The sequence below is a fragment of the Tamandua tetradactyla genome, chromosome 3, assembly GCF_023851605.1.
Source record: "Tamandua tetradactyla isolate mTamTet1 chromosome 3, mTamTet1.pri, whole genome shotgun sequence".
NCBI lineage: Eukaryota > Metazoa > Chordata > Mammalia > Pilosa > Myrmecophagidae > Tamandua > Tamandua tetradactyla.
Genome location: NC_135329.1, coordinates 141,074,642 through 141,093,521, shown reverse-complemented (window position 1 = coordinate 141,093,521; position 18,880 = coordinate 141,074,642). Strand labels below are relative to the sequence as shown.

General features: G+C 32.9%; 1 protein-coding gene across 3 annotated transcripts in view; it reads right to left on the bottom strand.

Moving 5' to 3' along the window:
* The window catches only part of PPIG (peptidylprolyl isomerase G), a 47,346-nt gene that overhangs the window by 23,494 nt on the left and 4,972 nt on the right, over positions 1 to 18,880 (bottom strand). For all 3 annotated transcript variants that reach the window (XM_077154080.1, XM_077154082.1, XM_077154081.1), the window contains exons 2-7: positions 6,788 to 6,837; positions 6,385 to 6,463; positions 6,216 to 6,290; positions 5,679 to 5,786; positions 4,956 to 5,000; positions 3,773 to 3,860 (exon numbers count right to left, since the gene is read on the bottom strand). In XM_077154080.1, coding sequence (XP_077010195.1) covers positions 3,773 to 3,860; positions 4,956 to 5,000; positions 5,679 to 5,786; positions 6,216 to 6,290; positions 6,385 to 6,445 — 377 coding nt within the window. In that variant the 5' untranslated portion in view covers positions 6,446 to 6,463; positions 6,788 to 6,837. The remainder of the gene's footprint in view (positions 1 to 3,772; positions 3,861 to 4,955; positions 5,001 to 5,678; positions 5,787 to 6,215; positions 6,291 to 6,384; positions 6,464 to 6,787; positions 6,838 to 18,880) is intronic.

The following is an 18,880-nucleotide window of genomic DNA, read 5'->3' as shown; positions in this document are numbered from 1 at the left end:
GTATTTATAGTTAAACATTAAAATCACATTCAATATTTAACCCCACAAAGGATAGGTCAAGCCTACTTAAAATTAGGCCTGACAGTCACCCCCAAGAGAACCTCTTTTGTTGCTCAGATGTGGCCTCTCTCTCCAGCCAACACAAGAAGCAAACCCACTGCCCTCCCCCTGTCTACGTGGGACATGACTCCCAGGGGTGTGGACCTTCCTGGTAATGTGGGACAGAAATTCTGTAATGAGCTGAGACTCAGCATCAAGGGATTGAGAAAACCTCCTCAACCAAAAGGGGGAAGAGTGAAATGAGACAAATTAAGTGTCAATGGCTGAGAGATTCCAAACAGAGTCGAGAGGTTATCCTGGAGGTTATTTTTACACATTAAACAGATATCACCTTGTTAGTCAAGGTGTAGTGGAGAAGCTGGAGGGAACTGCCTGAAAATGTGGAGCTGTGTTCCAGTAGCCATGTTTCTTGAAGATGATTGTATAATGATATAGCTTGCACAATGTGGCTGTGTGATTGTGAAAACCTTGTGTCTGATGCTACTTTTATCTACCTTATCAACAGACGAGTAAAACATATGGAATAAAGATGAATTGGGGGAACAAATGTTAAAATGAATTTAGAGTGAAATGCTGGTGATTGGTGAGGGGGAGGGGTGGGGGATAATGGTATGCATGAATTTTTATCTGTTTTCTTTTTATTTCTTTTCCTGAATAGATGCAAATGTTCCAAGAAATGATCATGATGATGAATATGCAAAAAAAAAATCACATTCAATCTAGCAATATGCTCACCATTACGAGAGGCAAAATAACTGCACTGGGAGAAGAACTGAGAGAAGCACATTAATATTTTTCCATTTTACAAACTCTCAGGACACAAGTTCACTGACAAAGGGAGATACAGTAGACCACACTATTTTTTGTCTCTTTTTTACATAAGTTGAATTTACATTAGATATGTACACTGTGACTCTGTAACACAATTTTCTTTAAAAATTTGTATAAGCTCTTTGTTCTTTACTGGTGTCACTTCTTGCAGTTGATCTAGGCTTCCTGCTTTCTTATTTATTGTTATAAAATCATTTGTAAATAACTAAACTTCCCAGAGCCTCATCTCCATGTCTGTAAAACTGTTACTTTCCATCTCTGAAGTTGTTTTGAGCATTAAATACTATACTTATTTATTGTAAACTTGATTTGCTCAGATTTTAGGTCATTTTACAATATTTGATCAAATTTTTTCAATATTTCTTATTCAAAACTAAAAAAAAATCTAAACTTTAAACTAGATCTTTTTGTTTCTTTTTCTATTCCTGATATAGTCAAACATTTTCAATTATCCTTCTCTGGATCTTTCCCAAATCCAATTACAAATTTCTTTGAGAAAAACTAATGCTTCATGAATGGAAACCTGCAGAGGCCATATAAATTCTGTTTTCTGCCATAAAATAATTTTTAACAGTGTTTGATACTCTGGTGGTCAATTTTTTTGTCTGCTTAAACTTTTTATTTTGAAATAATTTCAAACTTACAGAGCAGTTTTAAAAAGAATTCAATTCCCACTAACGAGAATTTCAACATGCTCCCCTACCACCCAGACACTGATATCCGCCAATCTGCTGGTTTTATTTGCATGACAATTTAATAAGATGGCACTGCTATTTAATAAGACAATTTAGTAAGATAGGAAGTAAAACCACAATATCCACTTTCCGTACAGTTTTAATTAATAATCACTAACCAAAGAATCTTATGTCTATTTATTAAAAAACTTATATTGTTATTTTTCTTTGGAAAATCAAGTGATTCAGTGCAGTCTATTTCCACTACCTTAGTTCTTTACTGCTTGGAAGAGCTCTTTTATCATCAGTGTATGTAATAATCATCAATAAAAACGTTAAATAATTCTGAAGAAACTTTGCTCTTTCCATTTGATTGAGAAGTGCCTGTTTATTCACATCCCTTTCCTCTCCTATTGCTAAGGTAATGTAATTATTAAGCTTAGAAGGCACAGATACAGGAAGTAAAGTTTTAAAAGTGTTTGGTGTGGAACAATCTTACTACCACAATTAATCCAATTTCTGTGGGTGTGAAAAGAAAAAAATTCAATATGATAAAATTTTTCCCACATTCATGACCAGGAAACCAAAAGTGGCACCTATATATCGTGAAGAAAATAATTACATTACTCCCTTAGTACTTCATGTGTTAACCTTAAGAGAATAGGCAGGAATTCAATTCAATCAAAGGAAAAATTACTATGCCTAGAAAGAATTTTGGTGAAAAGAAAGCCATGGATCAAAAGTTAGGAGACCCAACATCCAAGAACGCTCTATATTGTATTTATACACGAGTGAATTACAGGATGTTTTTAAGAACTAAGTAGAATTCTATACAGTACCTCTCTAAAAAACTGAAGCTATTCCTATAAAAAAAAATAGAACTCTCTAAGTTTTACTTATGGGTGAGCCACGATGGCTCAGCAGGTAAGAATGCTTGCCTGCCATGCCCAAGGACCCGGGTTTGATTCCCGGTGCCTGCCCATGTTAAAAAAAGAAGTTTTACTTAAGATAATTCTTTTCAGAAACTTAAAACTGCCAGATGGCTCCTATGCCAGATAAGCCCTGAAACCCAGAGGTTCCAGTCTCAGCAAGAACATCAACCAGTTTCATTCCTCTATCCCATAAGGTCAACATCCCTTTTCAGCATGAAGAAGTTAAAACAGTCAGTGCCCAGATATCCCTGAAGATTGGGAAAATGGTCAAATGAGAGGGAGGAACTGTAACTTAGAAATTAGAACTTAACAAATGATTACGTCTACTACTCATTATATAGCTTTTTTTTTTTTTTTTTAGTTTCTAGTGTATTAGAATAGTCAGAATGAAATAGCTAAAACTGTTTGTAATCCTGTACCTTGACCTATGAATCATGACTGTATCACTTTACAGCTTTTATCATGTGACCATGTGATTATAAAACCTTGGGACTGATACCCCCTTTATCCAATGTGTGGGAGATGAGTAATAAAACAAAGACATGCATGAAAATAATAATAATAGGTTGGGAATATGTGGGAAAAAATATTCCCTACATAAACTATGGACAACAGTAAATAGCACTACTTTAATAATCTTTCATCAACTGTAATAAATGTAACTACTGTTAAAAAATAGAATTACAAATAAGCGCTATCATCAATTGTAACAAATTTTCTTCACCAATGCAAGTGTTTTTGGTGAGGAGGAACATGAGAATTCTGTATTTTGTGCATGATTGTTCTGTAAACCCACAACTTCTCTAACAAATATTTTTTAATTAAAAAAAAATAAGTACAGAGAATATAAAAGAGATTACCAGAAATAGAAAGGTGTAAAGGAAAAATCAACATGACCTGGGGAAGATCCTGTGAATGTATATGAAGGATTATATGAACTTTTATTTAAAACAGAAAAATAAATGATAATACATTTGTGAGGCTGTGGTGAAACAATGCTGATGGTAAACTACACTGCCATTTGGAAGTCAATACAGCAATATACTGCTGATTTTCATTATTCACTGTAGTTATGTTTTATACAGACACTGTATACAGAATTTACAGACACTGAATTAGCAAATACTAAACCACTGGTCCTAGGGAAAATACAGGGTTAGTCTCCTGTGAGTCTCTGGTCAGTATATTTGCATCAACTGATCAATAGATAACCTTTTTAAAAATGTGTTTCTGTTCAAACCAGTTACTTTAAATCACCAGATCACTAATACTTACATGAAGAACTGTGAACCATTTGTATCTTTCCCTCTGTTGGCCATTGACAAGAGAAATTCCTTGTTGTGTTTAACAGCAAAACTCTCATCTACAGAGAAGCAAAATTCTTAGTTAACATCCTAGACATAACTATCCTCCATCACCCATTTATTTTTATTCTTCTTCATATCTGATGTGTTCTTTAGAGTCAGGCAAAACTTAGATGATAAATTTGGGCTGTGAAAGGAAGAGATCAAATAAAGTTAGGCTGTGAAAGAAAGAGATCAAATATTAATCAATTTCCTTCCATCACTGCAGATTAAAATAGTTCTAACTTTCTCTTCCTTGTTATAAAATCCAAATACTTCCTTTCTTTACATTTACATGTGTCCTTTAAAGTTTTTGGAAATGACAATGCAACTTTCTTTGCTTATACACAAAAAATGAAGCTCTACTATTAAAAGAAAAAGAGCCCAGATAAGAATTTTTTATTTTAGACTACACCTGTTTCATTTCTAAGCATAAGGAGGCAAAGACAATTTTATTTAGTCTATACTCATTAACTTAAGCTCAGTCATTACATCACCTATTGCCAAGAGAGGAATATGTCTTCCAATCTTGGGTCAGACTGTGAGAACAAGGCAAGTGTAATCTGAAACAAAAGTTCACTGAATCCCAAAAGTGAAGGATGGAAAATATTAAAGAACTTCCACTGGCATGCTTATAGTTTGTCAAACAATCTTCCACATCAATAAAAAACTCTGGAGAAAAACTTTTAAAAATTACAGCCAAAATTTTTAGAATATCAAAGACATTTAAAAATTTCACAGGAAAAAGGACTTTTTAAAAATCACTGAATTTTGTTACCAGGAAACTGCTGAATTTCTTTTAATAAAGGTTATTTCAAGATCAAGTTATGGAAATTCTTATTTTGGTACAAAATTCTAAGAATATATAGTATAGATTACTGAAACCTTCAATTAACGTAATGTACTATTGTCGAAAAAACAAATCCCACCCCCATAAAAGTCTACTGCAAAGTTTTTTATAGGAAAATTAATACACACCTCATTTTAAGGCAGTAATTAACGCATTAATTTACTGTTTAATGAATAATCTTACTGATTAAATAAAGAATATTCAGATGAATAAGACAAAAATTAAAAACAATTTAAATTGTTTTTTACAATTTAAACATTTTTACCTTCAAAAAATCCTCCATAAATAGATTCTCCTCCTCGTCCATTTCCTAAGAATGAAAACAGAACTCTTAGAACACTCAAACAGTAATCTCCTTGAAAATGCTACCTAAAATAAAATACTTCTTACAAAGTAGGCCCTCAAATGATTTTGAATCAACAAATACTCAAAGGATGAAAGAAAATCATAAAAGAGGATAATGTCAATGCTAGCAAGATTCCAAATTACTTTACTTCCTGTGGTACCGGAAATGTGACAAAGCCTATTAATATATATGGAAAAAATAACAAATTCTAATGGTGAACATGCAAGTTTCTTAGCAGGAATTATTTTTTCCTAAATGTCTTTGAAAGTATGGTTTTAATGTTTTTACAATAAATAGCATAGGTAAATACTTCAATATAGTAATAATTACCAGTTACAACAAGACCAAGCATATACATACTCAAAAGGTTACTATAAAGTAAATACAGTGTTTTGTTGGGGGCTGCTTTTATACAGATACAAACCTCTGAAAAAAATTAAAATATCAAAAGTAAAATATTTTTTATATTGCTTCCTTTTAAGAACATATTTCTGTATGTATTTCTAATTATTTCAGCAAAGAAAGACAAACTAAATAAAGTGAAAAGACTGTCTAGGACCTCTAGTTAGAGATCTGCCTAACTTTTTAATATTTAATAACAAAGATATATATGATTTTCTTTTGTGGGAATCAAAACTTTACCTTCACTGAAGTCACCACCTTGAACCATAAAATCCTTGACAACTCTGTGAAACAGACAACTTTTATAATGTAACGGCTTCTGAGTTGATTTCCCTGTACCCTTTTCACCTGTAGAGAAGAAAATTTAGTAGGATATTTAGTAGAATAAAAATCATGGAAGTTGTATTAATACAAAAAAACTAATGAGGAAATTCTTTTGCCCTGTATACTTTCTTGAGCTACATAAATTTATTTTAAACTACAGAATTTGCAGCATCCTCAGGAATTTTTTAAAACTTCATTTGAAAACCATCTATATTTTTCTAGAAAGCATAAGAAACCCATCTTGGATAAAATCGTCTTACAATTATTATTTCTAAGAATTATTTCTACGTTCTAGTGAATGCTATATAATCAGCATGTTGCGTGAACGAAGCAATCAAAGAATATGCACAAAGAAATCTAAAGCATGGTAAACCAAAATCAAAACAAAAACAAAACATTAAACAAGCCAAGATAAATGAGATACTATTAGGGAAACATAAAATGTCAACAAACCTGTACAAAGACAACGAAAATTCTCGCATGTTTTAGGGCACACATCAGAAAATAATTCAAAGACTACTCTTCCAGCTGAAAAAGAAAGAAATCAGTTTAAGCCTCTTCATTAATTTAAAATATTAAATATTTGTTTATAAATGTTCAACAGGAATATTAATTTTCTTACCAGGTTGGTTGTTAATGGCAATGTCAAAAAAACATCGAGGACGCTGAACCTTTATCCCCATGACTCCAAACTATTCAATCTATGAATAAAATATAGTTCCAGGTAAACAGACTTGTGTAAAACAGCAATGATTTTTCAGAAATTTCTGGAAAAAATTCAGTAGAGCATAAACTAGAAATGTAGTTTGAATTCTGAAATTTACTTCCATGAGATAAATAACAGACTGGAGCTTAGATTTTAGAGATCAAATTGCATTTTATGAGGCCAATAGCAAAGATTTAAAAGAAAAGATTTAGCTATTATCATATGATCAAATTTTAATTTTGCAACTGAAAACAGATCGCCAACCCAAATAGTAAATTGCATTTAAGTCTTTATGATTTGTGAACAACAAGCAGATTACCTTTAAGTAGAGAAAGACAAAAATCAAGAGCTGATTCAATCCTTTAGATCCTGGAAAACAAAAATGAGGGTGTGATGAAAATGGTCTGAGTTTTAGAAAGAAAAACATTCTAAATACTAAAATAAACCATCAAGAAAAAAGAAAATTGGGCATATTAATGATAGATATAGATACATTTATATTCTGAGTAAAAGTACATTTAAGTTTTATGAGACTACTTTCTGATCATGATCAATAGCCTTTACCGATGTTAGCGTAGAAACAAAAAAAATACCAAGGAGGGAGTTACTCTGTGTAATAGCTTTATCTGTATAGCAGACAGCTATTGTTTATTAGTTATTATTTATTCTTTTGAAGGCATTTATATTAAAGATCCAAATGTAATACTTGGTAGGGGATCAGACGGTAGGGCGAAAAGACCAAAGAAATAAAGATATATAGCATACAAACTGTTAAGACTATAAAAATGAAATTTCATCTGCTCAGAATACAGACTAACTGAAGTATATATACTTTTCTGAAAATCACTGTATCTTAACCAAGCTGATGGCTCAGCAAGCAGTGCACTGACATTTTAGGTGTAGTAAGGCTCTGAAAGATCTATACTTTCCATCCTGAACAGATTCCTCTTCTATCAATTTTTAATAAAAAATTTACTGAGATAATTACAGGTTCACATGTAGTTATAAGAAATGCAAAAGATCCAGTGTATACTTCATTCAGTTTCCCGAACATAAATTTGCAAAATTGTAGTATAATAGCACATCCAGGATATCAACATTGATACAACCATCTTATTCAGATATCCTCAGTTTTACTTGTGTTCATCTGTGTGTATTTAGTTCTATACAATTTTATCACATGCATAGTTTTGTACATTTACCACCATTCCTTATCAATTTTACACCCCACAAATCACATGCCAGAATATCCAACAATAAAAGCAAGAAAGGAAAGGGAAGAACAATAAGCCCTTTGTCTTAATCACCAACAATTTGAAAAATACAAATTACATGTACTTATTTATTTGTTTAATATTGATAATGTGAATTAGGGATTAAACTATATAAAAATAAATTATATTGTATTCGAATCTAGCCAAGTGTCGGTATGTTCATTTCTGGCATTATTGCAAGGACACGGGAAAAAAAACAATTTTCTTATAACTTTTTCCTTCTGCTTTTTATTTCTGACAGATATAATGGGTACTGGATTTAGTTTCACATAAAACAAAAAGATATCTTGCTATCCTCCAGTAAACTACAGATATAAGCTTCCTTAAAACAAACCTAAATCATTTACTATCCTGCTGTGCTGGTTTAAAGGATGTATGTACCCTAGAAAAGCCATGTTTTAAACCTAATTCCATTTTGTAAAGGCAGCTGTTTCTTCTAATCCCTATACAGCACTATACGTTGTAAAATTTAATTAGATTATCTCCATGGAGATGCGACTCAATCAAGAGTGGGTATTAAACTTGATTAGATGGAGACGTGACTCTACCCACTCGGGTGGGTCTTGATAAGTTTACTGGAATCCTATAAAGGAGGAAACATTCTGGAGAAAGTGACAGATTCGGAGAGAACAGAGAAGGATGACAAAACACTGCAAAACCACAAAGCAGAAAGTCCAATAGCCAGCGACCTTTGCAAATGAAGAAGGAAAATGCCTCCTGGGGAGCTGGAGAGGAAGCTAGTAGATGATGCTCTGTTGGTCATGTGTCCTGAGAGAGAAACCCTGACTGTGTTCACTATGTGCCTTTCTAGATGAGAGAGAAACCCTGACCATGTTCATCATGTGCCTTTCCACTTGAGAGAGAAACCCTAAACTTCATCGACTTTCTTGAATCAAGGTATCTTTTCCCTGGATGCCTTAGACTGGACACTTCTATAAAGATTTGCTTTTATTGGGACATTTCCATGGCCTTTTAAAAACTGTTAACTTGCAACTTACTAAATTCCCCTTTTTAAAAGCCATTCCATTTCTGGTATATTGCATTCCAGCAGCTTGCTAACTGGAACACCTGCCAAGTTTGTTACATTATACTTTCTTAAATTTTTTTTATTAATTTTAAAATTAAAAAAAATATATGACAAGAAACACATCCTTGACATATCATTCCATTCTACATATATAATCGGTAATTCACAGTATCATCACAGTTTTTAAAAAATTTTTTTATTAATTTTATGTTGCATTACATTTTTACTTGTCCAGAACTTCAATTTCTACACACTGGGAATTGAGAACACTTACTATTCCACAAATCTGAGGAAACTCTTGAAGAAAAACATTAAATTACTACTTAGTACTTAGTTATTCTTAACTTGTAAACAATGTCTGTAGGTTTTCTTAAATTTTGTACTTTGAGTAATACAAAAAGAATAGAGGAAGTTTAATCCACTGTTTCCTTCCAATGAAATTTCTACAGCTATTTATTTAACTACAATGTCCCAAGTGTAGATTTCTATTTCTTTAATATGTGTATAAGCATAGCACTGCCAAAAACAGTCCAGAAATGTCATTACTGCAGGATGTTGAAAACAGATGGTAATTGATATTTCAACTTACATGTGAGACTAAAGCAAAATGTTTATTTGGTACAAAATTTATATTTTGTCTAGTGCATTTCCTAACATAACTTATGCAGACAGCTTAATTGAACACCATAAGTACATGGAACCTTGAGTAAGACATGAGATTTTGTTGGTTTACCCAGAGTGATGCCCCAATAAATCCCAGAGTGATTTGAGTAGTGAGTAAAAAAGTACTTGCAAAGTCCCCTTTAGGGAATGGTAAAAAAGGGGGAAAACTTCCCCAAGTTGAACTCTTGATATTCTCACAAGCAGTGGGGACAACCAAAGCAACAGGCTGAGCCCCAAGTTTTGGGTTTGTTCATATGAAACTTAACCACACAAAGGATAGGTTAAGCCTACTTAAAATTAGGCCTAAGAGTCACCCCCCAAGAGAACCTCTTTTGTTGCTCATATGTGGCCTCTCTCTCCAGCCAACACAACAAGCAAACTCACTGCCCTCCCTGTCTACGTGGGACATGACTCCCAGGGGTGTGGACCTTCCTGGCAACGTGGGACAGAAATCCTAGAATGAGCTGAGACTCAGCATCAAGGGATTGAGAAAACCTTCTCAACCAACAGGGTGAAGAGCGAAATTAGACAAAATAAAGTGTCAATGGCTGAGATCCCAAACGAGTCGAGAAGTTATCCTGAAGGTTATTCTTATGCATTATATAGATATCACCTTGTTAGTCAAGATGTAATGGAGAGGCTGGAGGGAACTGCCTGAAAATGTAGACTGTGTTCCAGTAGCCATGTTTCTTGAATATGATTGTATAATGATAAAGCTTTCACAATATGACTGTGTGATTGTGAAACCTTGTGTCTGATGCTCCTTTTATCTACCTTATCAACAGACAAGTAAAACATATGGAATAAAAATAAATAATAGAGGGACATATGTTAAAATAAATTTAGATTGAAATGCTAGTGATCAATGAAAGCGAGTGGTAAGGGATATGGTATGTATGACTTTTTTTCTGTTATCTTTTTATTTCTTTTTCTGAATTGATGCAAATGTTCTAAGAAATGATCATGATGATGAATATGCAACTATGTGATGATATTGTGAATTACTGATTATATATGTAGAACAGAATGATCATAAGCTAAGAATGTTTTATATTTGAAAAAATTTTAATTAATAAAAAATAGACCAAAAATTTAAATTTCATGTCCCCCCCACAAAAAAAAAAAACAGTCCAGACTGTTCACAATTACAATTAATTTCCTATATACTATGTTAATGAAAAAAACTCCAAATCTGAAAAGTAGGCAAAAGTTATAAAAGCTCAAAAAAAAAAAAACCATTCCCTAAATAGACACACTCTTTGATGATTTTCAGTGTCTCTATTTCAAGGCAATCCTATAATTCTGGAACTCGGAAGTTGCAAATGAATACCACCACTGATTTAAGGAGTTAGAGGACAAGATAGTGTGAAGAAGCATGCATCAAGAGGGTAAACCAGGATAGTAGTTACCCTGTTTTTTTATCTGAGTGCGGCTAACATAAGTGAGTTTACTTTGGGAAATTGTCTTAAGCTACACTTAGTATTTGTGCACTTTATGGTATGTTATGTATACTTCAATAAAAAGTTTATTTTATTTTAAAAATAATATATCCAAAACAAAACTTATTGCCCCAGCCCCTCAAAAACTCACTGTCCAACCCAACAACTAAGTAAAAACTGGGGTTTTCTTTGATTATATTCTCCCTCATATCCCATTATCCAAACTATTAGAAAGTTAGCTGTTTCTAGTTTCAAAAATTATCCCAAACATTCTCAGTTCCTTTTACCACTATCATTTTTTATTTGGATTACTGTAATAGCCTCCTAACTGGTTTCCCTGCTTTCACTTCTAGTCTCATAGTGTCTATTCTCCACAGAATAAATAAAGTGATTCTTTCAAACATAAACCTTATCACATCACTTTCTCACTTAAAATTCTTTAATGACTTATCATTACACTTAATCAAAATGTCTTACCATAAATTTAAGGCTCTAAGCCAATGCTGTACAACAGAAATACGATGTGAGCCACTATATGCAATTAATTATTGTTTTAGTAGCCACATTTTAAAAAGTAAAACAGGATCATCTTAATGTATCTTGCTTAAGCATTATTACACATTTTACATTTTGTGCTACTAAGTCTTTGAAATTCAGTGTATATTTCATACTTAAAGCACATCTCAGTTCAGATTAGCCACATTTCAAGCGCTCAATAACCACACGTGGCTTTTGGCTACTATACTGGACAGCAGAGCTCTAAATATTCTAGCTCCTGTTGACCTTCTACAACTTCATTTCATAACATTCTGCTTAACTGTGCTTCAGGCCACACTAGTATTCCTGCTATTCTGCAAACATCCCAAGGCTCATTTCCTTGCAAGGTCCTTTACATGTACTGTTTCTTCTATATGCCATGCTCTTTTCCTAGATCTTCATATGGTTCACCACTCCTTCACTTAAATTAAGTCATTACTCAATATCACCTCCTCTTAAGGCTACCCCTGACCAACATATTCAAAAGACTATTCTGTCTACCAACACTTTATTTCCCATATACCGCTTTATTCTCTTCCAAGGACTTACTACTACTTGATAATTTATTACAAATTTAATTTTTATATCTAAGTCCTCTTACTGGAATATAAGCTCTATGAATTCATGAAGTGATAGACCTTTTTCATCTCCTTTCCTCTTAACTCCCAGTGCCTCAAATAGTGCTTGGTATATGGCAATAGAACAATTTTTACTAAACAGATGAATAAATATGCAAGGGGAGACACATGTGAGAATGCTTTTTTGCAATATCGTTTGTAATAATAGCAACCAAAGCAGAAATATCCATGTGTCCCACAATGGCAGACTGAGTTTTGATCTATTCATGTATTTACATGTATATGTAATATACATACTATATAGTAGTTTAAAAGATCTTTATATACACAATAAAAAATATTTTAAGAAGTTGCACATAAGTATTTTTAAAACACCATAAAAAATACTCTTCCTATAAAGAAAAAGGTCTGAAAGGATGCATAACAAAATTCCTAACAGTAGTTTTGCTAAGTGGACAGAAGTCAACAGGATTTTTAACTATATGGGTAAAATGTTTACAATGAGAATATATTTGTGTACTTTCCAAATTTAAATTAATAAAATTAAAAAATTATCTGTACAGTAAGTTAAGTAGTAGGAAATGTGTGAAAATATTAGGGCCCTATCAGTAAGATAATAGGTTAAGGATGATTTTTTTATTTTAGTTTTGGCATTGGCCAAGTTTTCTACAATAAATACAGACTTGTAAAAGAAAATCTTCAAAAACAGCAGTCAAACTTAAATCTTAAATTATGTATTTTTTTTAAACAATGTCTTAATTTCATGAGTACTACTCCTGTTTAATATTTAAGTCTAGGATATCTTAGATAACATGTTAAGATACGACTTTTCTTTTACAAACTTTCCAAAAGGAAACTAGAAATAAATACATGTGAATATTCACCTATACTCTGGATATTAAATAACTTTTTAAGATTCACTAATAATGAAATAAATAACGGAGATAAACAGATTTGACCTATTGGGAAAAAATATTTTTTGTTTATCAAAGGGAAAATATTTTCAACAAATACGATAATATGCTGATCTTCTTACTGTGGAACAGGGCTTATACCTGATAGCATTTGACTATAACAATCTTTGTTGAGTAGAACCATCCCACTCATAGCAAAACATTAAGCCTCCTAGCCAATGACAAGTAAATATCAGTTGCTGTGACAACCAAACAAGTATTTTCTGTTCATCTGCCCCACATGTGAGAGCAACTACCATAACATCCATGTACCAAACAATTAAAAGAACAAAGGCCACTCAAGGGAATGTGAACAGTCAATTTACAATAAGTGAAATAACTGAAAATATGGGGAGAAAATCATTTAATCCTACTACTAATCAAAGAAAAGAACACTAATACATAAAAACAATTATTCACCTACCAAAATGGCAACTATGAAGAATAAAACAATGTTGAGGAGAGTGGAGTAAGGTAAAAATATGAACTACATAAACAATTCTGTTAAGTAACCTGGACTTATGGACCAGGAACTTTGAATATATTCACATTTATGCTACTCTTTAACACTTCAGTAATCTCTGTAAATGTAACCATTTTAAAATTATTTATTATCCGAGTTTTCTTTTAAAATTAGAAAACAATCTAAAAAACTAATAAATACTGTAATGTTCACATGAATACCCTATATACTACCCATCAAATTGGTGACTTTTTTTAGGGTGGGCCATGGTGGCTCAGCAGGCAGAATTCTCGCCTGCCATACCGGAGACCGGGTTCGATTTCCGGTGCCTGCCCATGCAAAAAAATAAAAAAGATGAGTTTTTTTATAATTTGGAAAAAAATATTTTTTAAATACTAAATGAGAAAAAAAGCAATTTTATACAGTGAAATGGATTTTATGTATGAAAAATAAACAGAAAGGATTGTCACTGCAGCACTGTCTATAATAGTAAAATTTTAAAATCAATTATACAGTAATAGGGAATAGTTAAATAAATGGTACACCCATGAAATGGAGTATCATCTAGTTGGTACATTAAAATTACCCAGTAATAACATTTTTTACCCATCAGATAGGCAAAATAAAACATACTGACCTTCTGATACTCTGATGTGCTGATAAAGCCTCAAACTGATATAAGCTTTTGACAATATGATAACATATATCAGTATTACAAGCATATAAAAAAATTCTTTGAACAATAATTTTACTTTCAGGAATTCATGTAAATACTTACACCTTTGCAAAATGAGGTATGTGCAAGGTTATTCAATGTACCACTGTTTTTAGTAATAAAATGCCATCAACTTAAAAGTCCACAAAGAACTGGTTACATAAATCATAGTACTCAGGTACAATGTATGCAGCTATAAAAAAAGAATGAGGTTGTTTATTTGCTATCTTTAAGACTTGCGAAGTTAAAAAAAAAAAGGCATGGTACAGAAGTGTGGATGGTATACATTTACAGAGATTACTGAAGTGTTAAAGAGTAGCATAAATGTGAATATATTCAAAGTTTCTGGTCCATAAGTTTAGGTTACTTAACAGAATGCTTAAAAAGGAAAAAATTCCACCAAAACCTAAAAAACAAATCATACATATTCTGTATAATATCGAGGCATCTGGTGGGACAGTGAAAGGATAACTGGGGATGAGGAGTATCAGGAAGATTTTTTTACTGCATAATTTTGTATGCCTTTTCAATTTTATACCACATAACATGTTAGACCACCTGAACTCTTATAAAACTGAAAAATTATCAAAGACTATTCATAAATATGAAAGAACATTCATGATATATTACATGAAAAAAGGAAACAGTATTGTCTATAAAATCTTAATTTTCCATACCAGTATGCACAGAGAAAAAAAAGTTAAGTTTTATAACAAATGTTTACAATGACCAGATTTGGGCCATTTTTTCAACAGAAAAAAATCATAATCAGGAAAAATATTGTAAAAGAAGCACTAATAAAACAAGGCAATCTTTGCAGATCAAAATAGCAAAGATCTTTTAAAATGATAATTAACAATATATGCATAAATTAACAGAAATGAGAATCTATAAATATTAATAATGACAGTTTTCAACTCCTTTAGAAACTTAATATGTGAAATTCCTAAGTGTTTAGATTAAAAAGCAGCAAAATCCAACTGCTTGGAATCTCTCCTAAGAAACTACTCTAAATTTAGAACAACTTCATATACAAAGTTGACCAACTTAGTGTTCTTTTTAGAAAATTATAGTCAGAAGGAGCCTATTCAATATTACAAAAAAATGGTTAAATTATGATTTGCTTCAATGAAATATCATATTTGTTAAAAAGAAAACAATGCTCAAAAGAGGTACACATGTTCCAGTTTGATTAAGTTACCACTACTGCCTATAAGCTTTTACCATTTATTATTTACCTGACCTTATGTACTAAACTTCACCTACGTGATCCCTTCAGAAATTTGAGTATGTGATGCCAAATTTAATTTACTTTCTTTGCAGTGAAAATGTTTCAAGGTAAGCAATATAGTTAATAAACTCACAGAAAAAAAAATTAGAGCATATGAAAATAAAATGTAAATAACCATAATCTCATCACTTACATTTTAATGCAGTCTTTTTTCTATGCTGCTAGATTATGATGTTCTAATCTGCCTCTTAATAAAAAATATCAGACACCTTTGTATGTCAACATATAATGTAATACATTTTGAAACTACTATGAAATATGCAAGAACTTACATAAACTTTTATAACAAATACTTTCCATTAAAAGTGCTAGAACTTATATAAGCTTCTATTACAAATATATTTCATTAAAAATAGTGGCAACTCAGGATATGAATTTATTGCCTCCCCCCCCACCCCATGTGGGACATGATTCCAAAGGGTGTAAATCTCCCTGGCATCGTGGGACAGAAAGCCTGGGATAAGCCAGGATCTGGCATCAAGAGATCCAGAAAACCTTCTTGACCAAAAGGGGGAAGAGAGAAATGAGACAAAGTTTCAGTGGCTGAGAGATTTCAAAAAGAGTCCAGAGGTTATCCTGGAGGTTATTCTTATGCACTATATAGATATCCATTTTTAGTTTATGGTGTATTGGAGTGGCTGGAGGGAAGTACCAGAAACTGTTGAGCTAGCTGTGTTCCACTAGCCTAGATTCTTGAAGACATGTATAAAGATATATCGTTTACAATATGACTGTGTGATTGTTAAGAACCTTGCATCCAGGGTATGAACAGATGAGTAAAAACTATGGATACAAATAAATAAATAATAGGGGGGACAAAGGGTAAAATAATTAGGTAGATGGAAACACTGGTGGTCAATGAAGGGAGGGGTGAGGGGTATGTATGTATGAGTTTTTTCTTTCTATTTCTTTTGCTGGAGTTACATAAATGTTCAAAAAATGATCATGGTGATGAACATACAACCATGTGATGATATTGTGAGCCACTGATTGTACACCATGTATGGACTGTTTTCATGTCAAGACTTTATGTTTGCATGTTAAGTTTTTACAATAAAAATTATTAAAATAAAAAAAATTAAAAGGAAACCTTCCTAAAAAAAATGGTGGCAAATCCAAATGTAAAAATTGTTAAATCTTAAAGCTTCATACATTAAATAATTTTCATATTCAGTCTAAAATAACCTGATTGAAGGATGATAGGAAAAAGGAAGACAAGATAAAAGGGAATTAAGTATTAAATACATAATAAAGGACATGGTATTTATATTCAGCAAAAAGTAAAGTATTCCCCCAGAGAACCTCTATTGTTGTTCAGATGTGGCCTATCTCTCAATCAATACGCAAAGCAAACTCACTGCCCTCCCCCTCTCTATGTGGGACATGACTTTCCATGGTGTAAACCTCCCTGGCAACACGGGAGAGAAATTCTGGAATGAGCTGGGACTCAGTATCAAGGGACTGAGAAAGTCTTCTCAACTGAAAGGGGCAAGAGAGAAATGAGAAAAAATAAAGTGTCAACGGCTGAGAGATTTCAAATAGAATTGAGAGGTTCTCCTTGCAGGTTATTCTTACACATTATATAGATTTCCTCTTTTTAGTCTAAGGTGTATTGGAGAGGCTAGAGGGAAGTGCCTGAAACTGTAGAGCTGTGTTCCAGCAGCCATGTTTCTTGAAGATGATTGTATAATGATATAGCTTTCGTAATGTGACTGAGTGATTGTGAAAACCTTACGTCTGTGCTCCTTTTATCTATAGTATCAGATGAGTAAAAAATATGGATTAAAAATTAAATAAATAATAGGGGGAACAAATGTTAAAATAAACTGAAAAAAAAGTAATGCATTTACTTTAATACATTCAAAAAGTTACTGGAAGTTTCACACAGTAGGAAATAGTCAGTTTAGTCTTGAGGCTTGTGTTTTGCAAAGTAGAAATTCTTCGAAAATTCTTCATATATAATATGCTGAGCAAGCCTCTGCCCTTCCCATTTCCCTGGTTATTTCCTATGTGTCCTTAAAGATTCAATTAGCCATCCTGACTGAAGAGTACATCCTTCGGGAACTTCAATCTGACTCTCTAAGAATCAAATGAACTTCCCATGTTGAATACTGTTTTTATCATTATAAACTTGTCTGCAATCTCCTTGAACTTAGAACCTTTTATCCTAAACAAAATCAACCCTGCCTGGCCCAGGATCCTTTTATCAAATAGAAAGAATGCTAGCTTATCCAAATGTGAGCAAAAACAGACTTTTCTATTAATTCAGTGGTTTTCTCCTCATATAATACAGCTTCTTACATAGGAGATTGCTAATATTATCTCTTGTAAGTAAATTCTCCAGTCTACCACTAACCATACCCTTGTTCTACTCCACAACTGAAACACAGCCAATTCTCTAGTTCTGCCTTCTGAGTCTGCAGAATTTCTATTTAAAAAAGTGTTTTTCATTTCATTGTTTTTCTGGTTTAAAAAAACAATCTTGGGGGTGGGCAACGATGGCTCAGTGGCAGAATTCTTGCCTGCCATCCCAGAGACCAGGGTTTGATTCTGGATGCCTGCCCATGTAAAAAAAAAAAAACAAACCAGCAACAACAATCTACATGATGGTGATTAAATGTAGAAAGAAAAAAACGTTTCTGCATGAGGGAGAACAAATGAATGGCAACACTGCAAGGTGTGGAAAATGAATGGTATACAGGAAAAAGTACAATCAATGCAAGCTAGGGTCTACAGTCAACAGTAAGATTGTGATATGCTTCCATTGAATTTAACAGAGGCATTATGCCAAAATTAATGGTGGTGGTGGGGTGTGGACGGTTACGGATTCTTTGCAGAAGAAAAGGAAATGTCTTCATACAGATTATGGTGCCAAAGGCATGGCTATTTACTTAGGTTTGATTGTATGATGTACGAATAAAACTGTTAAAAAATGAACAGAATTCCCAGCGCCTGCCCATGCCAGAAAAAGAAAAAACCAGAGAGAAACAAGTGCTAGAGAAAATGTGGGGAAAGAGATGCACCTATTCAGTGTTGGTACGTGCTGTTCCTGAGAGGGCAGTGTGGTGGTTTCAAAGGAGGCTAGGGGTGGCGTAGCCATATGATCCTGAAACCCCAATGCTCAATATATATCTGAAGGAACTCAGTGTGGGAACATGAATGGACATTTGCACACTGATGTTTATGGTGGCAGTGTTCATGATTCACAATGGATGAAGGTGGCCTAAGGGTACAACAAATGAGGAATGGAAGGGGGGAACAGTGGGCCTATATATACAACAGACTTCTGAGCATGAAGCTGTAAGGCATGCAACTAGGTGACTGAACCTTAAGGACTGTATGTTGAGTGAAATGTCAGAAACAAAAAGACAAATATTATCATGCCTCACTCATATAGACTAACTGTAATATAATAGTTCAGTGAACTGAATTTGAGAGCATGGGTTATCAGGTTGGGTGGGGCCTATTTGTA